This window comes from Ostrea edulis, chromosome 4 (assembly GCF_947568905.1).
Source record: "Ostrea edulis chromosome 4, xbOstEdul1.1, whole genome shotgun sequence".
Classification (NCBI taxonomy): Eukaryota; Metazoa; Mollusca; class Bivalvia; order Ostreida; family Ostreidae; genus Ostrea; species Ostrea edulis.
This window is the reverse complement of record NC_079167.1, coordinates 45,433,393-45,457,727: the sequence shown is the minus strand read 5'-3', so window position 1 is coordinate 45,457,727 and position 24,335 is coordinate 45,433,393. Positions and strand designations below refer to the sequence as shown.

General features: G+C 35.4%; 1 protein-coding gene across 1 annotated transcript in view; it reads right to left on the bottom strand.

The window, feature by feature from the left end:
- The window catches only part of LOC125669020 (palmitoyltransferase ZDHHC4-like), a 48,768-nt gene extending 24,909 nt beyond the window's left edge, over positions 1–23,859 (bottom strand). Inside the window, exons 1-5 of the mRNA XM_056161387.1 lie at positions 23,418–23,859; positions 20,072–20,232; positions 9,064–9,219; positions 7,513–7,586; positions 5,067–5,371 (exon numbers count right to left, since the gene is read on the bottom strand). Of these exons, the coding sequence (XP_056017362.1) occupies positions 5,067–5,371; positions 7,513–7,586; positions 9,064–9,219; positions 20,072–20,232; positions 23,418–23,859 (1,138 nt within the window). The remainder of the gene's footprint in view (positions 1–5,066; positions 5,372–7,512; positions 7,587–9,063; positions 9,220–20,071; positions 20,233–23,417) is intronic.
- Positions 23,860–24,335: the final 476 nt, after the last annotated feature.

Below are 24,335 nucleotides of genomic sequence, written 5' to 3'. Positions count from 1 at the left end.
GGCTCCCTCTTAATAACTAAGGTGGTTTGGTGCCCTGTTTGGTCGGTTTTTGAATGAGGGATTAGAATTTTTACGCAAGTTTTTATAGGACCAATTATGACATCCTGAGATCTGATGGTATGTTGATTTTTGTGAGACAATTGACTTGTGACTGTAATTTTCCTCACCCTCAAAAGGCCAAAATATGCTAAACAAAAAGCCGACTTGAACAGGGCTGTTTCGTACTGTGATGAGGTTACTTGTGGGAGTACTCGTACAACTTGATGCAGAATGTTGATGGTAATAGGGCAGCGAGCATCAGGTTTAGGGAGGTTTGCATTTGTGCGTTTTAGGCCTTGAATTGATTTGGCAGAGTTGTCGAAAACTGTCGGTCCTGTCGGCAAGGCCGGTATAAAATTCCCTGGACCGATAACTTGCTAGAAAATGTTGGTCCAAATGACCGTTTGAAAATATCAGCTGTGGTCTGATTATTTTAGAGCTCGGGTTCGGGATGCACAAGTGAAAGTCACTCAAACAACATGGCTGCATGGCCGATCAAATTTGTGAAAAGTTCTCTACCCAGAAAGAAAAAGCTCAGTGGTAGAGTGCTCGTTTCATAACTGGAAGGTCGCGAGTTCGAGTTCTGCTCGTGTCATGGCCATGTCAGATCTAAGATGTAAATATATGCTCGCCAAATGTTCGGTATTTAGCAGTGAGAGTCACAGGTCTTTCGGATATGACCTCGAATGTTATGGCAGGTTTTAACATGTTAAAGAACCCTCACTACTACGGTGTTGGAGTCGGAGTACAAAGCATAGGTCTAAATTTGTGGTATTTCACCCACAGCTGGTGACGTCTCAATATGAGGGGAAATTCCTGATGGGATGTAAAACAAACTACTTCGTAAGAAAAGAAAAAAAATGCTGAACCTGGACCACTTAAAAAATTATGAAGTCTTCCGTGGTGTTACTGACTTCCAAGTTGGCTGGAAAACTGACCGTATTTGGTTAAATATGAATGGAAGATGCATTTCTGTTAAAACAATAAAAGGCATTTTGGTGCAGTTCTTTTGTTTCTTTCTTTGGTCTGAAAAAACATTGTCCGGTCTGACAGAACCTTTAACTCAGTCAGACCAAATGTCTGACAGTGATTTAAAAATTTCAACAACTCTGTTTGGTCACCAAGAATGACTTAGTTGGGTCTGGCAATAGCCTTATTTTGTGGAGATATGACAGGGCTCGCACATAAAGCTGGATAGTGTTGGTTGAGAGGTTTTGAAGTGAAAGATATGCAATAATTAAAGTACAGTGTGGTTTTTATTGTGATGGGCCAGGAGTTAGGAAGCTTGTAGGCCGAAATGAAATGATGGTATTTATGCAAGTCTGACATGTATGCTTTTTTGGTATTTGTGGATATTGGGGCATTAATAAGCCAGGCTGATTGGGATTCTAGATCTCCAGATGTAGTTTGGTAGAGGCATAGATCTGAGGTCTGCTGAGGGGGCCAGGCGACGAAATTTGGTCCACTGTGAACGAGAAATACAATCTGCAAATTTGTTGAGTTTTGTGGGAATGTACTGGGCTTTAACAGTGATGTTATAATTGAGTGTGATCAGGACAATCTTGCGAACAAGGTGCATTACACGTTTGGATTTTGATGTTGGGTTGTTGAGGATGTGCACGACCGCCATGTTGTCTATGTGGAACAAAATGCGTTTATTGGCTAATGACTGGGGCCATAATAGCAGGGCAACATACACTGGGAACATCTCGAGAAAAGCCATGTCCCTAATAATATTGGATCTAATCCAGGTAAATGGCCATCTAGAATGGGCCCACCCACCTGCGAAATAGATGCCAAACCCCCCTAGTACCCCCCTCCCCCCTTGCGCTGTCAGTAAAAAGTTGCAACTTGGAATCTGATACCCAGCAGTTATTTGAAATGACTGTCACCCTGACTTTGTGGTGTTGTTGTTTAATGCCCAAGGCCACATATTTTTAATTTATTGGTTTACCGATTTTAAAAATAAAATTTAGGGTCGGTCGGGAGAAAAAAAAAAAAAATAAAATAAACATTTTTAATATCTATCGTTGTTTTATTTTCAATAAATCATTAACATTATTTCGTGAGTACAAATAAACAAAACATGTATTTTAAAAACATTAGATAAAAAATTCTTTAAAGTGACTTGTAATGAATTTTGGAAAAAAATGCAATTTCAAATTCAGTGTATAACTATTACATGTATCTATGTTACACTTTGGTAGAACATAAGCCGAGAATATATAAGGTCATATCTCTTTCATGTTGTAAAGTATCCAGTATTTATATAATGTTGTTCAGTAATTTTGCTATATATGCTCAATAAAGATTTTACATTTACAAATTGTAAACATAAAGAAGAAAAAATAATATAAGCACTATTACAATTGTATGTATAGTAATTCCATTTTTAATTTCACAATTTATGTCCTCCTTGTTTCAAAGATCCTTCATACCAAATTTCAAAACAATTGGAATAGTAGTTATCTTTAGAAGAAGTTAATAAGATGTGTTTGTAAAACACAAATGCCCCACATAATGGCCAATTCCGAAGATGACCAAGGTCACAAGGACAAATATCTTGGTACCAGTAGAAAGATCTTGTCACAAGAAATGCTCATGTACAATATGAAAGCTCTAATATTTACCATTTAGAAGTTATGACCAATGTAAAAAAAAAAATTAAAAGTAGGTCAAATGTCAAGGTCAAAAGGTTTAGTACCAACGGAAAGGTCTTGTCACAAGGAATACTCATGTGAAATACCAAAGCTCTACCCTTACTGTTCAAAAGTTATAAGCACAGTTAAAATTTTCAAAAAGTAGATCAAACTCCAAAGTCAAGGTCACTGGGTCAAAACTATTGGTACCCACGGAAAGATCTTGTCCTACGGAATACTCATGTGAAATATCAAAGCTCTATCACTTACAAAAGTTATTAGCAAGGTTAAAGTTTTCAAAAAGTAGGAAAAACTCCAAGGTCAAGGTCACAGGGTCAAAAATGTTGGTACCCATGGGATCAGTAAAATACATCAGGCTCGGCCTGTACTTATTAATTTTACTTGCATGAGGGACAAAATAGCGTCGAATAACGTTCAGACTGTTGTTAGCCTTGATTGAGGCTGATGAAAATAATAATGAACTTTATAAGTTAAAACTACAGAGCAACAAGCATCTTACCGTTTGGCAATTTGAAAACATTTTGCTTTTAGAATTATGATTGTGAATCTTGATAATTAAATTTTTCTTCATTGTTATTATTGGTTTCTTCTGTAAATTGTATCGTATTGAAAGTATTGAACCGTACGTGGCATAAGTTTTGCAATATGTATTGTATCGTGAAGGGGGTGTATCGTTTCAGCCCTAATTGTTAACGTACGACAGACGACAACCAATTGCAATAGGTTACCTAAAAAGTTGTTGTCCAGACAAAAAAATGTCCCCCAAATTCTATTAATTCAGACATATACATAAAAGGTCAAGGTGAAAGAACATCAAAAATTATATGTGACACACTGTCTTATCATGGTATACCCATATACCAAATATCAAAGGCCTATGTCGAAAGACAAAAACGTTATGGCCCTGACAAACTTTGTATGAGAAGCAGAAGAAGTGGAAGCAGAAGAAGAATTCACACTAAAACAATGTCCCTTCTGGAAAGGGGACATAACAAGAGGCTCGCATGCCTTATCAGTCACCTGATTACTGGTGAAAAAGTATCACTACTCCCAAGGGCTATGAAATTTAGAAAAAAAATTCCTGTTCTGAATATCTAAGCCAAATTCTAATGTTCAGCAACAGTATAAAACAAAATGTGTTCTTAAAACTTCAATGCCCTCAAAAGTGCATACACTAATGAAAGGCTTTACATAATATAATAGGCGTATTAACATTAAAACATTAAAAGATATGACTAATTTGGACCCATCCTAGAGTCAAAACCCTGGGTTGTGAAATTCACCATTTTTTGTACATCCTTTTCTGCTATTCCTAAGTATGCATTTAGATATTATACAGTATCAGAAAACTTACACATAAATAACATATAATAAGTTTGGCCCCCACCCTTGGGTCAGAACCCCTACCCCGGGGATCATCAATTTACAATTTTGGTTGCTCTTTCTAAATATCTATTTAGTTTCAATAGCACTAAAGAAGATTTATTTAAGTGTTTTACACATAAACACTATATACAAAGTTTGACCACGCCCTGGGATCAGAACCCCTACCCCGGGATCATGAAATATAACGATTTTGGTAGAGGCTTTCCTGCTCTACATCGATCACTATGCACTTAGTTTTTCTTAAACATGTGCGGTTGTAAGCAAGATTGTTTAAAATTCGACAATTTTTGCCCCGCCCCTAAGGCCAAAGGGATGCAGGAATCCTGAAATTTACAATTTATGTCACCCTTGTTCCAAAGATGCTTCATACTAAATTTGAAGAGTTGGAATGATAGTTATCAAGAAGAAGTTAAAAATGTCTATTGTTCATACATTTAATAACTGACCATTTTGGCCCCACCCTGATACCAAAACCCCTACCCCTGGGATCATCAAATTTACAATTTTGATAAAGGACTACCTGCTCTTTCTAAATATCTATTTAGTCTCAATTTAGTATCAATAGCACTAAATAAGATGTTATTTAAGTATTGTACACATAAACATTTAATTTCTACCAAGTTTGGCCCTGCCCTTAATTGGGTCAGAACCCCTACCCCGGGGATAATGAAATTTACAATTTTGGTAAAGGCATTCCTGTTCTACATCACTATGCATTTAGTTTTTCTTAAACATGTGCGGTTCTTGAGAAGATTTTTTGCCCTGCCCCTAGGACCCCAAGGGTGTTGGAGTCCTGAAATTGACACTTTATGTCCCCCTTGTCCCAAAGATGCTTCATATCAAATTTGAAAAGAATTGGACTGCATGGTAAAAATGTGCAATTGTTAACGCACGTCGCACGACGACAGATGACAACCAATTGCAATAGGTGACCTAAAAATGTTGATGCAGAACTTGTCTTTGTAATGTACTGTTACTTACTGCAATGCTTGGATCTGGCAGGTTTCTCTAGTTGACAGGTTACGCACTTTACCCCTGGTTTAAACATCTTGTTATCATAAGGATATACATTCTTATATCTGTCAAGGGTCCTAGCATTAATTATGCCTGGATCTTCCATGCAGCATTTATGATAGAAAAAGAGGTTCAGGAATACCAGACATATTGGAATTATGACATGGTTTTCATCAGGTTTGTATCTATACAGCATTGATACAATGTCAAGAATGTATTCAACATGGCCAAGGACCATCATAGTTCCAAACATCATACGGAAAACCTGGTTCCTAAAATAAATTTTTTTTGCTTCAGATTTGTGCATAAAAACAATGTAAAAACAATGTAATCATGTCAAATGTGTTAAAATATTTTTATAACAACTACATATACATGTACACTATGATAATAATTGTTTGAAAATTGATAGCAAATCATTAAGAGACTACTAGCTCATTTTGGTGATTTATTTCTCACCCCAAATCATCTTTTTCCTTTGTAATAAAATAATGATATTTATTAACTTTGAAATAATTGCATGTGTCTCAAAAGTTACACTAGGAGTCAACTTATTTAGCAGATTGATTTTTTTTGTCCAGGAAGCAAATATTCTGGGGATGTAAACTTGGAAATCAATGCAGATAAAATTAATGCATAAAATTGTCATTATTTACAGGACATGAATTGTACGAGTCGTTTGGACTCATCTTATTCTTTTAAAAATTTTGATCAAAATTACCTTTGATTAGATCGTATTTATAGGTTATAGACTTTGTATGGTATGGTGTCCGGATAGGGCCATTTGCAAAAGCGTGACTGTGCGTTAGTCACAACACGCCAACAAGCAACGCGTCTTCGCGCTCTCACGACAACAAGCAACGCGCCTTCGCGCAGACAAGCAACGCGCCTTTGCGCTTTCACGCCAACAAGCAACGCGCCTTCGCGCTCTCACGCCAACAAGCAACGCGCCTTCGCGCTCTCACGACAACAAGCAACGCGCCCTCACGCCAACAAGCAACGCGCCTTTGCGCTCTCACGACAACAAGCAACGCGCCTTCGCGCAGACAAGCAACGCGCCTTCGCACTCTCACGACAACAAGCAACGCGCCTTCGCGCAGACAAGCAACGCTGCGCGAAGGCGTAATGCTTGTTGGCGTGACGGCGTGTTGTGACTAACGCACAGTCACGCTTTTGCAAATGGCCCTATCCGGACACCATAGTATGGGAACAAAAAACAAGGTTGTCATGCTTTCCCATACAAAGTCTATAACCTTTTTATTATATACTTTCAATTTCATTTAGAGACTAAAAATAATTTTATTTTTAACAATTTCTTTATTGGTTTAACTGGGTAAACGATGAAAAACACAAACAAGAGGCCCACAGGCCTTATCGGTCCCCTGAATACTAGTGAAAAAGTATCACTACTTCCATGGGCTATGAAATCTAGTAAAAATTTCCTGTTCTGAATATGTAAGCTAAATTCTAATGTTCAGCAACAGTATAAAACAAGATGTGTTCTTAAAACTTCACTGCCCTCAAAAGTGCATACACTGATGAAAGGCTTTAAATAATAGGTGTATTAAATTAAAACATCAAAATATATGACTAATTTGGACTCATCCTAAAGTCATAATCCTGGCCGGGTTGTGAAATTCACCATTTTTTGTAAATCCTTTTCTGCTATTCGTAAGTATGCATTTAGATATTATACAGTATCAGCAAACTTACGAATAAATACTATATACTAAGTTTGGCCCCACCCTGGGGTCAAAACCCTTACTCTAGGGAAAATCAAATTTACAATTTTGTAAAAGACTACCTGCTCTATCCATTTACTTTCAATTTAGTTTCAAAAACACTAAAGAAGATGTTATTTAAGTGTTTAACACATAAACACTATATAACAAGCTTGGCTCCGCCCTGGAGTCAGAACCCCTACCCCGGGGATCATGAAATTTACCATTTTGGTAGAGGCCTTCCTGCTCTACATCACTATGCATTTAGTTTTTCTTACATGTGTGTGGTTCTTGAGAAGATTTTTGAAAATTGGTCAATTTTGGACAGTTTTTGCCCCGCCCCTAGGGCCCCAGGGGTGATGGAGTCCTGAAATTTACAATTTATGTCCCCTTGTCCCAATGATGCTTCATACCAAATTTGAAAAGAATTGGACTGGTAGTTACTAAGAAGAAGTTAAAAATGTTCAATTGTTAACGCACTACGCACGACGACGGACAAAAACCAATTGCTACAAATTTGATTAATTAACAGCAGTAATTTGCTTGTGTATTGATTGTGACATAATGTTTGCGGGCTAGAATGTTTCCAGGCATACATCGTGTGATATATGCCCGCAAACTTTTAAAGAAGAAAAAAAGATGAAATTGAAAGTACATGTATATAATAAATCAATTTATCCTATTATTATTACCTTGAGTTAAGCAAGATATGTGTTTTGGTTAAAACAGCTTCTATCCATTTCCAAGGTACAACATGTCTTAACAGCTGAAACATAAACCCTCTCAATTTACCTTCAAGACTTCATCTAGTTAAATATAAAACAAGAGACCACAGGCCTTATGAACTGAATATCTAAGCTAAATTCTAATGTTCAGCACTAGTATAAACAAGATAAAACTTCAATGCCCTCAAAAGCGTGCATACACTGATGAAAGGCTTTACATAATATAATAGGTGTATTCACATTAATCATTAAAAGATATTATAACTAATTTGGACTCATCTTAGAGTCAAAACCCTGGGTTGTGAAATTCACCATTTTTTGTACATCCTTTTCTGCTATTCCTAAGTATGCATAATTTAGATTTTATACAGTATCAGCTAGCAAACTTACACATAAATACTATTGACCAAGTTTGGTCCCACCCTGGGGTCACAACCCTACCCTGGAGATCATCAAATTTACAATTTTGGTAAAAACTATCTGCTCTTTCTAATTATTCATTTAGTTTCAATTTAGTATCAATAACACTAAAGTTATTATTTAAGTGTTTTACATAAACACTATACAGTATGTTTCACCCAGCCCTGAGGTCAGAACCCCTATCCTGGGGATAATAAAATTTACAATTTTGGTAGAAGCCTTCCTGCTCTACATCACTATGCATTTAGTTTTTCTTTAAACATGTGCAGTTGTAGGGAAGATTTTTGAAAATTGGTAAATTTTGGGCAGTTTTTGCCAGTCTCTAGGGCCCCTGGGGTGCAGGAATCCTGAAATTTACAGTTTATGTCACCCTTGTCCAAAGATGTTTCATACCAATTTTGAAAAGAATTGGAATGATAGTTATCAAGAAGTTAAACATTTCTATTGTTCACACATTTAATAACTGGCCATTTTGGACCCACTCTAATACCAAAACCCCTACCCCAGGGATCATCAAATTTACAATTTTGGTAAAGGACTACCTGCATGCTCTTTCTAAATACACATTTACTTTCAATTTAGTATCAATATATTATTTAAGTGTTTTACACATAAACACTATATATTAAGTTTGGCCCCAACCTGAGGTCAGAACCCCTACCCCAGGGATCATGAAATTTACAATTTTGGTAGAAGCTTCCTTGCTCATCAGTACTATATACTTAATTTCTCTGCTAGATGCCCAGGAGTAAAGAAGAAGATTTTTTTTTAAAATACATCAATTTTACAGTTTCCTCCACCAAAATTAAAGCCCCTTAGGGTGGGGGGTCATGAAATTTTCAATTTTCGATCTCCTTCACCTACAGATGCAACATTCCAAATTTGGTCAAGATTAGTAGTTTCTGGGAAGAAGTTGTTAATGGATGACGCCAGACGCAAACCAATTGCAATAGGTCACCCGAGTAAAAAGAATTGGACTGGTAGTAATCTAGAAGAAGTTAAAAATGTTCATTTGTTAACGCACGATGACGGATGACAACCAATTGCAGTAATAAAACTTGTAAAACTTTAGAAATATTTAAATCCATGAGATCTTACCCTCCAAGCAAGTTTTCGTAATATTCCTACTGGTCCATGTTTTAAGTATTTGCTGTCTGCGAAGAGGTACAGAATCAGACAAACGGTGAAGCCAAGCACATACAACACAACTACGTCCAGGAAATTCATGTTGCATATATCATGTCCTGCCTCCTTCTGTTACATTCAAAACGGTTGATTAGTATGTGTTCAGCAAGATTTGCAAAAACTGGAATTTCAAAGTAATTACTATTAAATATCAACAACATCCATAGGCTTAAGGAAACGGATTGCATTTCAACAGGTGCATAACTGTTTCATTGACAGAAAACATGAGGTGGGCAATGCCCACATAGCTCACCTCAATGAAGGCCATCAATAAATGGGGCTTAATTACACTCACCAGAAAAATCTTCAATAAAATGCAATGCTGTGTGCCATGATCATATATTTCTACTATAAATGTTATGATACCAATCTCTCCATTTTGCAAGATTTAATTAGTATCATATGTTGTAATTTGGTATGAATACTACAATGTATGTCAAATGATATCGTGCATGCAATACATGTACAATATAATACAATTTCATATACACGTACAAGATCATATATATAATTATATATATAAAATTTAAAAGAATAAAATCCATAATGATCACATAATAATCAACGATCAGTTCCTTACGGCTCTTCAGGCAGTTTGTCTTGAATGTTTCAGTTTCATAGTAACGTTGAAAGGTAATTAAACATTCATTATGACGTCATAACATCGGGTAGCGGTGTGCGTGTCTTATGCTATTTTTATGCCCCCCTTTGAAAAATTGTTTTGCACCTGTCGGTCTGTCTGTCGGTCGGTCTGTAGACCATGTGTTGTCCGTTCAATATCTTGAGAACCATTCACTTGATGATAATGATATTTCATATGTGGGTTAGTTATGAGTAGAAGAGGATCCCTATTGTTTTTCAGGTCAAAAGGTCAAGGGTCAATCTACTCTGGACATAGGAATATAATGTCCGCTCAATATCTTGAGAACCCTTTGCTTGAAAGACATCAAACTTGGCACACTGGTACATCCTAAGGAGTAGATGACCCCTATTGATTTTGAGGTCGTATGGTCAAAGGTCAAGGGTCAAACTGGGCATAGGAATATACTGACCATTCAATGTCTAGAGAACCCTTTGCTTGACAGACATCAAACTTAGTACGCCAGTACATCTTCAGAAGAAGATGATCCCCATTGATTTTGAGGTCACATGGTCAAAGGTCAAGGGTCAAACTTGACATGGGAATATACTGTCTGCTCAGTATCTTGAGAATCCTTTTCTTGACAGACATCAAACTTGTTACACTGATACGACTTCAAGAGAAGACAACCACTATTGATTTTGAGGTCACATGGTCAAAGGTCAAGGGTCACACTAGACAGGAATATACTGTCCGTTCAATATTTTGAGAACCCTTCGCTTGACAGACATCAAACTTGGTACACTGGTACATCTTCAGGAGAAAATTACCCCTATTTATTTTGAGGTCACATGTTTAAAGGTCAAGGGTCAAACTGAACATAGAAATATACTGTTCGTTCAATATCTTGAGAACCCTTTGCTTGACAGACATCAAACGTGGTACACTGGTACGTCTTCAGGAGAAGACGACCCCTATTGATTTTCAGATCACATGGTCAAAGGTCAAGGGTCAAACTGGACATTGGAATATACTGTCTGCTCCATATCTTGAGAACCCTTTGCTTGACAGACATTAAACTTGGTACACTGGTACATCTTCAGGAGAAGATGACGCCTATTGATTTTGAGGTCACGTGGTCAAAGGTCAAGGGTTAACTGTACATAGGAATATACTGTCCGCTCAATATAATCTTGAGAACCCTTTGCTTGACAGACATCAAACTTGGTACACTGGTACATCTTCAGGAGTTGATGACCCCTATTGATTTTTAGGTCACATGGTCAATCCACCCTTGACATAGGAAGATATTGTCTGCTCAATATTTTGAATTGATGATACTACTCTCAATTAAATGATGTGTGTGTGTATAACCCTTTTCAATTTTGCACCATGGGGGGCATATGTGTTTTACAAACATCTCTTGTTTCTTCTTTCCTTTAATGTCATGTATTCATATTTAGGTAATAATTTTATCACTAATTAGGTGTGTCTTATGCTATATTTTTTCCCCTTTTCCTTTTATATCGTATTCATGTTCATACTAATTTTAGATGTTAATTTTATGTTTGTGTATATGTTTTAATGCAGGACCACAATGGAAACTAACTGTATGCTAATTTGTGTTATCCTGGATAAATAAAGGCTATTATTATTATCATTATTATTATTATTAACATCATAATCGTGAACTAATTGCGCCAAAACAATAGTATAACATTATATATGATAATATTGATGTACACAGAATAAATGCATTTAAAGCTATTAAGTTTAGGTTTAAAAAGTTTGATGAAATAATCTTCCTTTGCTAAACGAAGATTTTCATTGTTATTCGGAAGTTAATAAAAAGGGAATCAAATGAATTTTCCATTGCTGCATTCGGAAAAATGTTCACAGCATGGCGTATTACAGACACTTTGATCTTTGATTTGTTGCTTGTGGACACGAACCCACATATTTAATTTACTGGTCTGTCCAATGTAAAATTCTTTGCAAGTAGGGCAAAAGGCACAGTAAATTAAATTTTCCGATTGAGAAATTGGCACGGATTTCCATTCTCGATTTAATCTGGATTTTGTTTCCTTCCTTGATAGAGGTACAGGTCCCGCATCTAGGGTCGCCGCATTTCTGAACAAATGGAATATCCTCTGGCTTGTAAAACGGGTTTTACCTTTCTTTCAACGTTACTATGAAACTGAAACATTCAAGACAAACTGCCTGAAGAGCCGTAAGGTGAAAGTACTAGGAGGAACTTATTCTCTTTAGAGAAGTCGAGAGGCATAGCCGTCATCGATGAAGGCTATGCCTCTCGACTTTTCTAAAGAGAATAGGAGGAACTGATCGTTGATTATTATGCGATTCATTTTGGATTTTAAATTATTTAACAACTGTGCCGATTTCTTCATTCATTTTTTCACATTATATATATTTATATATACTGAAAAGGCCACAACACTGTTGATTATCGGCAGGTTTTTTTCTACCCACTGGTACTGGTACCCATTCAATTGGGAAAAATAGCGTCAAAATCGAACAAATTGGGAATTTTCTACCAACGTATCGGCAAATAATTTCAACTAAAAGAAAAGAACAAAACATGAAGTATAATTCACAGTGATTTTTTAAGGCCCATTTTCGGCCCTTTCCCCTCCTAAAAATTGTCAATTATTTCCCAATTTAGTTTGCATTTTTCCCAATAATAAAGTTATGAAAGAAAAATGTATTTGAAAAATATAAACATTCAATGTGAATTATAAACATACGACTTAACAAAGAGTTATGGAAATTATGATTTGGATAGAATTATTCAATAGTTGAAAATTTTAGAAGGTTAAAGAAAATTAGATGTGTAAAATAAAGATAATATAATGTTTGATACGATTTTAAAACTTATTTACCATAAAATTGATTTTTCCCAATTTGATTGAAATGTTGACAATTTTTCCCAATTCGAAAGCCACAGGACCCTTGTAAAACATGTAAAAAAAATCACTGATTCATCTCTTTACAATCTTTTTTACGGTAATATTTGCTATTGTAAGACATAAGGAATCGTCGTAGGCTCTCTTTAGAATCGTCGTAGCTCTACAAAAAACACACACTACCATGATCTGTACTTTCGATTTAATACCAGAAGTAAACATTTTAGTTCAACTCGTACAATGTTTCAGACTAAGAAATTTACGATGTCAGCGGTCTATTTTTGGCAAGTGAATTGGGAATTTTTAGTCTTAAAATTGGGAAAAATCAACGGTTTTTGGCATTGCCCTTTGGGAATGGTACTGTTTATCGGTACCAGTTATATAAGGGAAAAAACCGCTGATTATTTAAAACTCAAATTTTCGACGCAACCTGCGTCTTTATTAAGAGACATATATTACATAAGCAAATATCACACACCACGAAAAAACGACAAGAATGATACACTGTTGTACTAACGAGAAAAATGGTTTCGTTGTAAGCGTGTTTACAGACGATGGTGTAGAGAGTTTGTACCATGGTCGGGTCGGGATGAAAATAGAAGTATTTTTCAAAATTATAGAAATCAGACAAAGAGGTATATAGCGCATTTGCTGACGAAACGGCCAACTCAGAAATCTGAATCTAAACACCGGTTTCCAATAATAGATTGGCGTGTTATTTTTAAATGTAAGGCCAACGTTTTTAATGTTTCATTAACCAAGATAAATAAACTGTCGCAGTTTAGCATTTCTGCCATTTATATGAGTCGTTCTATGTGGAATGATGAACAGTACAATACAGGGTTGGGCGGTTAAAACCGCCCCCGGTTTACACCAAGCACCAACGGGACACATTTACAAGGCAATGCAGTTTCTAATTTTCATTATACTTTAATTAATAATGATATTGCTTATGTTTTTATTGTGACCCTCACGGAAAATGCTACCAATTTGGAAACAAAAAAATTTCAAAGACAATTGGGATCACTGAAATAATATGTTTTTACAATTTTACAATATTTACATAATACAGGACCTAAAAAAAGTTTTTGATACACATGTACTTCATTTCTGTATATATGTGTTTGTAAAGCACTATGCCTCTTGTGGCAACAAAGAAATAGTAAACATTCATCCATACATTCAGATCTTATATTAATTCAATTTAGATTGTGGCGTTTGAATTCTTCTTGAAAATGAAAATTTTGATACAAGATGTTTATTTACTGTTTAATAATGCAGTGGTGGGACAAGAGGGGGGTGGTGGTGGTGCCATCTCCCATTTGGTAGTTCATATGTAACAAATATGGGGATTTGGGTTGCAATTTTGATAATTTTAATTTTCACACTCTTTTAGGGGGATACGGGATAGTATAAATTACACTTGCCCCCACCCCCTCCTTTGCAAATTTTCTTGATCCACCCCTGCAATACTCTTAATGATATTCACTTGATGTCTATGCTTGTTACAGATGCTGTTATATACATCATTTCCTTCAGAAGTATCAATGTGTTGGTAGCTGTTATGAAAAGAATGGGCCCATTTTAACAAAGTATGGGCGGTACAAGGGTTCATACCAGTGATCAATTTCTCATGACTCTTAATATGTTGTACGGTGTGACCGTTGAGACGAGCGAAGCCCATTAACATCTTGCAACATGACTTTTATCCGCCTCTTCATTAAACGCGGGAAATATAACGTGCTTGGTGTAAACAGTTACAAATTGTGATGTCACATTAGCTGCAATGTTTTTTCTTCTTCTCTCAAACCAAGCAAAAACAAAATTTTTGAAGCTATGAGAAAGCTTGTCTGGAATTTAAAAATGTTTATGGTACTTTCTAAACAATCTAATTATTTTAATTACGGGTTTGTCAATGAAGTATACCGCAGTGACGGCGACATTTTTTGCAGAAGCATTATGGGTAATATTCATCTTTTTTTCAGCAAACTCCCTGTCGAGGCCTCATTACGTCACCTACGAATCCTCTACTGAAGGAAGTAGCTGATATGAATTCCACAATTTATTAAATCTTACCTTTGGACTTAGATACTATAAATGTACAACTTCTTACTCATATTATTCTGCATTGTCTGCTGATATGAATTAAATCTTACCTTTGGACTTAGATACTATAAATGTACAACTTCTTACTCATTTTATTCTGCATTGTCTGCTGATGTGAATTCCACAATTTATCTAATCTTACCTTTGGACTTAGATACTATAAATGTACAACTTCTTACTCTTACTCATATTATTCTGCATTGTCAAGTCTTGTAACAGATTAAATGCATTCAAGTAAATGATAAAGTGAACATTTATTTAAGGTTGCTAGTTACAATGGTGATTCATGCACATCTTTTTTCCACGACATCAATCAAGAATCAGTATAATCTGAACTACGCAAATATATTGCTGAGATTTTGATCGAGGACTTTCGATATTTTGAACTAAACTCTGAGATATAGATGTATGGGTGTATATATGATGCAAACGACTGTACAGTGCATATGATGCAGACGACTCTTTAATGTAAACATACCTGTACTTTGTTGGAAAATGTCTCGTATTGACGCTTGAACAACCTCTGTAATAACTCAGAGCTCTATCTAGAACAAATTTTCTAAACCCAGTTGTTATCCACCTCTCTCTCGCTTTTTGTAGTAAGCTCTATGTGGTTTTGAAGGTAGCGAGTCTAGTACATTATTGATAATGCCATCCTGACAACTGCCCGGAAGTACGATTTCACGTTATTTCTCGCAAGTCACATGACGATACTTTCCGACCCTATAAGTTTAAAACAATATTTGGTAGTCCATACCATTGTTGATTTGGATATGGTAAACAGTGCCGACAACGAAAAATAATATGATTGCCACAAAGAACACGATTAAACAACTAAGTCAATTAGTAGACACATAAATCTCGCATTAAAATCAACAATCTAAAAGGTGAGTGGGAGAGAAGTCTAAGGAAAAGATACTGTAATATGTATACGGTGTGACCGTTGGACTGAGCGAAGCATGAAATGGTCATTGGCGTATCCCAAGTGATAATCATGCATAATTCTGTTAAGTACGGTAGATTATGATTCATTTCAATATATACATTTTTTATGAAATTTTCCTTGCGCTAAACACCCAGTAACATCCCAATATTAAAGGCCGGACATATGAGATCTTCCAGAGATACCGTTTCACGCCAGCAAATATATATTTCATTATTGATGGAATCGGTGAGAGACTTCAATCAGACACTGCCAGAAATCGGGCTATTCCCCCATTTATCATTTTGAAGTCTTGTTTTTATGTTTCGTGGCTACAGGAGCACACCTGCATCTTATTGGAGACAGTTTAAATGTTTCTGAGTGCAGTGCTGAAAGGGCCAAGGATAGACATCAACTTTTCATCTCACTTGCCCTTTGGGCAAGTAAACTCAAAGTTTTACTTGTCCGAATGAAAAACTTAGTTGTCCGAAATATTTTAGACTCTAATAAGCCTGTCAACCAGTAATTCTAATTATCTTAATTATCTCTCTCTGTCAATTGTCAATTGGTGATACAGTACGATCTACTAGAATGGGCCTTCGCTATAATCTGACGGTTCGTTAAAGAAAACAACTCTATATCAAGTTGAGTTTTACTTTCTAATAATTCATATTCATCAAGCTTAACATAATTATTATAATAATCACATTTTCTACTAAAAATATCACTTGCCCCATCGGGCAAGTGTGTATTGAGTTTCACTTGTCTGAACTGGGTTTTCACTTGCCTCGGGCAATCGGACAACCGTTAATGTCGATCCCTGAGGGCAGTTAAATCTCAGTGATATTTCAACATTTTTGAAAAGGGTCCTGTGGTTTTTGATGAGGAAAATTGTCAACAGTTTGATCAAATTGGGAAAACCTAGTCGTTATTGTAAATATGCTAAATATATCATATCAAACAAGAAATCAAACACAAATTGATGTCATTCAAAGCTCTTAAAATTATTTTGACTATTCTTTCTAAATCATTTAGAATTAATGCGCGTCTTTGTCATGTCATACATAAACAACTCACATTGAACCCATTTTTTTTTTTTACAAATACGTTTTTCGCCAGTTTGTATTATTGGGGAAAGTGCAAGTTAAATTGGTAATTTTTGGGAGGGGAAAGGGCCGATATTCGGACCTAAAATGGGTCTTTAAAAATCACTGAATCTGATCACAGGAGTCTGCAATTTTATCAATAAAGTAGAAATATATGAGAAATGGGGGTACCCCGAATTACCGAAATGCACGTGATTTACCGAAATGCCCCCAGAAATTACCGAAATGCCCCATAAAACTACCGAAATGCCCCTTCCAACGCATAAATTAGAGCATATTTAGTTTATATATGTTCAAATTTGATAAGAAAATGCCAAATTGTGGTTGTAAATATAGAAAATTGTGTTCAATTCTCGCATTAGCGATATTTCAAAGAACGATAACTCTAGCAAAATCTTGCAACCTCTGTGCTTCACCGAAGTTTTTCTCCCTATAATTCTCGTATCCCCCCCCCCCCCCCCCCCCCCCCGTAAAATGTCTTGTTTCCTCTATTCATTGTTTCTTCTAACAATGAATGAAAAAGCATAAATATTCGTATTATTTTTATTTCATTTAATGTTTTCAATATATACATGTAACAGAACTGAACTATGAAAAAAACATAAGAAAAGCATATTAAGGCAAATTTCGGTAAGGCAAACAGTCATTTGCTACAGTAACTAGTGATTATTAAATGGCATAAAAATTGAGAGAGAGAAAAAATTAAAAAGCAATCATTTCATTTATTTCCTTCAGTAACTAGCGACTATTGAATGGCATAAAGAATGCAGGGGAAAAAAACCCAGCAATTAGTGACTATTGAATTACTGAATAGCATATAAAATTTAAAAAAATAAATAAATTTAAAAAAAAAAAAAAGCTGTAATACATGTAGTTACTATTATTCAGTTATTTGAAATACAAAGCTTCAATTGAATAATGTAAAAAAAAAAAAGGGGGGGGGGCAAAGAAAAATACACATGTACCCCTGAAGCTTTAATAGTTGAATAGCTATAGTAGTGACTTTGGAGAGAATGATATTCTGTACAGTATAACACGAACTATTTTATTAAATATAATATTGATTAAACTTTACATTTTCCCTTACTTCATTATTCCAGAGTGGGGTGGAGAGGTGCTCCCTTCTATACATGAATTCATTTCACAACTTCTACTACTTCGAAATTGCATTCTTACTATTCACTGTTACTTTTTAAGAAGTGGTCCAGGGGAGTCACCAAATATATTTTTAATACAAAAATATACTTTGTTAAGAAAGACAGCCCCCCCCCCCCCCCCCCCCCTGATTCTATCAGCCTGTATGATACATCACTTGGTGTAATACATGGATAAATTAAATAAACATTACCTTCGTGACTTGTTAATTTTGTATACATGCATATGATTGAAATATTTTTCAAACAGTAAATGTTTACGTTTTGTGAAACGGTTGATTCATCAGGACATGGATTTCAAGGTTTTATTTCATTTCCACAATCATTCAGTACTACCATAAGGGGGGATCAAACTTCACATGTTAAAATTATGGAAAAACTACATTGTCAAAATAAAGTGGGGCCAAGTTCTCCTGTTGCTACATTCCTGTAATAATTCTTTGTGGAATCTAATGTGGTAATATACTGGGATACGTGTTCTATGTCATGGTCCGATTGAAAGATTGGTCAATATTTTCATCATCAAAACGTGGAACAGGTGTTCAAGTAGTAGAACAAGATTTTCACGCTCACGGAGACATTTACACTCTGCCCATCCTACCCGCCGTTGACGTATTGGCGTGTGCAAAACACATTGCATATATCTAAATCATTCGTGGATCTAAAGTGGGGTCTTCGGGCACTGGAACACCACTAAGTTAAAACAAAACCAGATCACAATATTATCGGTACAATCATGTTATTCGATCCGCGGACTTTACGATAGCATTTATTTCGTAAATGTGACGGAATGATTATTGCTTTTAAAAACGGAATAAACATAGTAAAAGATATAAAAGTATTAGTAACTATTTAGTCCGTGTGCTGACGATCAATAATTGTATGTCTTTATACATAAACCATGATAACAATATTGTTAAGTACGTGGATGGAATAACATGATGCCATGTGTGGTTATAGCTTCCCTCGTGCGTAATCGAATTGACAATTTAAAGGTAGCTTGTTGTTGTAGGGCGCACGTGCCACACACGTGTCTACTGTTGGGCATTCTCACTAAAACCACACCCGAAATCTTACCAATGAAAATTTCATTGCACTATGAGCTTCATAAGTACGTGCATATGTATTGTACTAATTTTTTGTTGTTGTTGTTGATTATTTTATGCCATTCAATAGTTTTTTTTTTTTTTTGTTTTTTTTTTTTTTTAGCATTCTTTATGCTAGTTACTGAAGGAAATAATTGTTTGCTTTCTTAATGGTTTTTTTTTTCTCTCCAGATTTATTCCATTCAATAATCGCTAGTAACTGTTTGCTTTACCGAAATTTGCCTTAATTATATATTGAAAACATTATATGAAATAAAAATTATAAGAATATTTATGCTTTCTCATTCATTGTTAGAAGAAACAATGAATAGAGGAAACAAGACATTTTACGTATTTGAGGTTATTAACTCGGATAAAAATTTTCAAAACTATTCATCTCTTAATCAAAGAATTATAGTTCTCATAAAACAGTGAACAAAATTAACAAAGAATAATTCAATCAAGTATTATATGGGGGAGGGAGGGGGGGGGGGGGGGGGGATACGAGAATTAAAGGGAGAAAAACTTCGGTGATAGCTCCTCAGATTAGCACAAAGGTTACAAGATTTTTGCTAGAGTTATCGTTCTTTGAAATAACACAATTTTCTATATTTACAACCACAATTTAGCATTTCCTTATCAAAATTGAAAATATCTAAACTAAATATGCTCTAATTTATACGTTGGAAGGGGCATTTCGGTAGTTTTATGGGGCATTTCGGTAATTTCTGGGGGCATTTCGGCAAATCACGGGCATTTCGGTAATTCGAGGTACTGGAGAAATGGGCATAAATACTATTATGAGGCTACGCTCGCGAAGCTCAGTAGTAGTATTTATGCCCTTTTCTCATATATTTCTACTTTATTGATAAATTGCCGACTCCTATGAGTAGGCCTACAGATCGTTTCAAATTGTGTATGGTGTATTGATCAATACGAAATATTCCTGAGTCAAATGCATAATATACGCCTTATAAAACCCACACGGTCCATTGAGTAATAGTATTAACGCTAAATACACACAGGGTATGTTTTCTTACTTACTACTTCACTGTTCAGTCTGTTCAAACTGTTGTCTTCTTCGGTGTCACTGGAATCTCCGCTATACCCCCAAAAAACCGCTATATACAGAAAAAAGTACACTATACCTAATACTGCGATCACATACCCAGGGAATCCTCTTAGATGGGTTGAAAAATGGTTATCTGGAAAAAATGGTACACTGAATTGGTACCGTTACCGTTATACAGCCAATTCATATAAAAATCCAATACATCCGGCGCCATTTGCCGGTGCCATTTCTTGTGACGTATTATAAGGTATACCACGCCCGATCAAATTAAAGAGATACAAATACACACACATACACACTAGTATAAATAAGGAAGTTAGCCATAAGGAAAACACGAATTTGAAGTTTATTTAAACATTCATATAGTTTCAATATGTTCCCAGCTCTAGCCACGTGGAGGCCTCCTTTCTGTAGAGCCATAATTTCTTCTTCTTTTTACATGAAAAATTTAAAGCCAAAGGACCAAAATCATGAAGAACACAACATACAAAAATTTAAAACACATAAAGCATCTTTAAATTTACGTTTATAAACAAGAAATCCATTTATGATTTATTTTTTACTTATGTTAAACAAAAAATATTGAAACCAAAGGACCAAAACTATAAAGAATATAAGAGACAAAAATTTAAAACATCTTTAGTTTTACATTTACAAACAAGAATTTCATTGGCATGTTATTTTCTGCTTATGTTAGATAAAAATATTAAAACCAAAGGACCAACACTATAAATACGAGAGACAAAAATTAAAAATACACGAAACATCTTTAAGTTTTACATTTACAAATAAGAATTTCATTGATATTTTATTTATGTTAAATAAAAATATTGAAACCAAAGGACCAAAAAACCACCCAAAAATGCAAAGGTAAACTTTAATGTTTTTAAATGAAACAATGAAATATTTTAGGGCCTTGACCATAAAAAGATCAATAGATGAAAAGAAATAGGAATATAAACACTTAATACCATAAAAAATATTTCAATATTACATAATTATAAAAAAAATTTAAATAAGACAATTCGTTTCATATAAAAATCATTAAGATTATATATTTCATTACGATATCCTTGTTTGGGAAAAAGAGGATGCCAACAAAAACCATTACAACAAAACGAAAAAAAATAAATATTTAGAATTTTAAAAGACCATATGAGATTCATAATTGAAGAAAACATTTGTAACATTGTATTAGCATAAAAAAAATAGTTATGCAGCTAAAGGACAGAATATATGAACATTAAAATTACCAAAATGCAAATGGAATGGGTGAGTAATAAGCCTGAAAGTAACCCTACTCTAAGTTCTAACCTACATAATATCAAGCTGTATTCACTGGACACACCCGTCTGGCGGGGGAGGAATAAGCCTGGAAGTAACCCTACTCTAAGTTCTAAAAAATTACTACATTATATTTAGAAAAATGATCTTGTGTAGGTTAGGAAGAAATTCAATTGTTTCATTAAAAGTTTGTAGTTCTATGATAATGTTATTGTACAAATATAGTATTTACATTTTTTTATCTAGTGCATTTTTATGGCTTTGGTCCTTTGGCTTTAATACTTTCTTTTTTTACAAACATAGATAAATCAGAAAAATTGTATTATGTTAATGAAATACCAAAGATTTTTTTGTGTAATTTACATTTTTGTCCAATACATTCTTTATGGTTTTGGTTATTGCGCTTCACTTTTATTTCATATAATAGAAAAACAAATTATCAACAATTGAAATTGGTTAATGTTAGTATCACAAAATTTATTTATTTTTGATATAATTTTTTTTTGTATGTTGTACTCTTCATGGTTTTGGTCCTTTGGTTATAAATTTTTCATTTCAAAAAAAAAAAGAAGAAATTATGGCTCTACGTGGCTAGAGCTGGAAACATGATTCAAAAATTCATATTGTTCTTATGGCTAATGTCCTGATTTGTATAAATATGATGGTGGTTACAAAGTGGTAAATTGCTTGCTTATTATAAAACCATTTTATTATAGAGCAATGCATCGAAATCACTGACTGATTTATGTATCATTATTTTCTTCTTTTTTTTTTCCCCTCATTAATATACATTTGACTATATTCCATATAGCACAAAGAAATTTATATTTCTCATCAAATCATACATATTTTATGTATACAAATAGCAAAATACCAAATGCCTGAGGTGTCAATGGAGGTTTATATAGGGTTTCAATAAACAGGGTCTTCTGTCAGTAGTTGTTTATACACAAAGGGGTGTTAAACAGGCTACAGTAACAGGATATGGGGGTCATGTGTTGGTAGCTGTGTATACACAATGAGGTGTCTTCAAAGAGTCAAGTTTTATCATTTACTTTCAATAATTAATGGCCTTTATTGGGATCAAAAATATGATAAATGAAATCAATCACTTCTCAGCACTAAAAAGTTGACGTAAGATTTGGCCTTGGTCTAGTGCATATTCGTCAGCGGCTTACTTTCATTTTGTGAACATGGAAGCTTTTCTTGTCAAGTATTTGGAGAAGGTGCACTTGGTCTCTGCTCCTGGTTTGAATGGTCATTGTCGTATCTGGGCGGGGGCTAGAAGCAGCAACAACAAGTATGGTGTTGTGTACTACAAGGACAGCTGGAAGACGATGCACGTACATAGCATAGACTCAGTGTCATGTTACATCATGTTACATCATCGTCACCATGATTTAGATGCAATTGTTGCATCCCACTTGTGCCACAACACACTGTGTGCTGTGCCAGAGCATATTGCTATGGAGCCTCACGGTATCAATAACCAGTGATAGACCTGCAAATTCGGGGGCACCTGTCTGGGGCAACCCACCTCCCTATCATATCTGTCGCCTGGAGCTACATATGGATAACAACAATCTTGGTAAGTTTATCACATTTATTACTATGTTACACCGCTGAAGATGGGAGAGGCATGTGTCACTCCTCACAAAGTTATACCAAGTTATCCTATTAATTGCTAATTAGAGTTCGTAGCAACTCAATCGGTCACTCTCTTCAATGACGTGGCCTGAGATGATACCACAATCCTCCCCTCTTATGGTATGGGTGATGACGGACGGCAACTGAGTTAAAGTCAAATTGGTCTTTGCAGTAGTCTGAAGTTCCTCTTTGTTCTTATATACAGCAAGATTACGACTGAAGTTCCACCATTTGGAAACAAGTTCTCCATCACAAACAAGGGAATATGTTGCACACATTGAACAGTCTCCAGTATAGCACAGAACAGTGGCCTCAAGGACTTTAGGTAAGAAATCACTCATCTTCTGCAGGTCTCTGTCAAACTTAGTAAACAGACTATGAAAGCACATCTTGACTTAAGAACATTGCTGAATACTCTCTGTAGCTCTTTCTTCTGTTCTTTGGTCATGGTATGGAACATTGCTTTGCTATAGACTGCTCGGTTGCTGGCACGGAACTGTGACTGCCCAAGGTGGACGGGGTCAGCTAGACGCTCTGTTGTCCATAGGGGATGTAGAGCTCGCAAGGCTTCGTCCACTTGTTTGGCACCTTGGGCGTCACCGTCTGTGGTAACATACCGGACTAATACATCTTGCAAGGTCAGCTGTGTGCCAATGCCATTGTGGGCGCAGAATGCAGGGCGATCCACTGTCACCATCACAGTTAGGAGTTTGGTAGGACTGGCTGTCCAGACTTGGCTTGGTGACCAGGGCATGATCTGTTGAATTCGGCTTGACAAATGATCGTCGACTTGAATTTCTCTGTACTCCAGTCTTAGTCTTGCGGCCATGAGAATTACCTTGATGAAATCCGCCTTGCCTTGGGAGCTTCCTCTTGCAGAGTTGCTTCCCTTTGTTCCAAGGAGCCTCTCTCTCTCTCTTTATAAACATAAAACCGTGATAAATTATAAATAGCTCAATAACTCTCTCTCTCTCTCTCTCTCTCTCTCTCTCTCTCTCTCTCTCTTTATAAATATAAAACCTGATAAATTATAAATAGAAATATCTCAATAACTCTCTCTCTCTCTCTCTCTCTCTCTCTCTCTCTCAATATAAAGCCGTGATAAATTATAAATAGAAATATCTCAGTAACTCTCTCTCTCTTTCTCTCTCTCTCTCTCTCTCTCTCTCTCTCTCTCTCTCTCTCTCTCTCTCTCTCTCAATATAAAGCCGTGATAAATTATAAATAGAAATATCTCAATAACTTATTTATGCTTTTTTACTGTTGTTTGATTTCTGATTGTGTGATTTATAATCCATGTGGTAT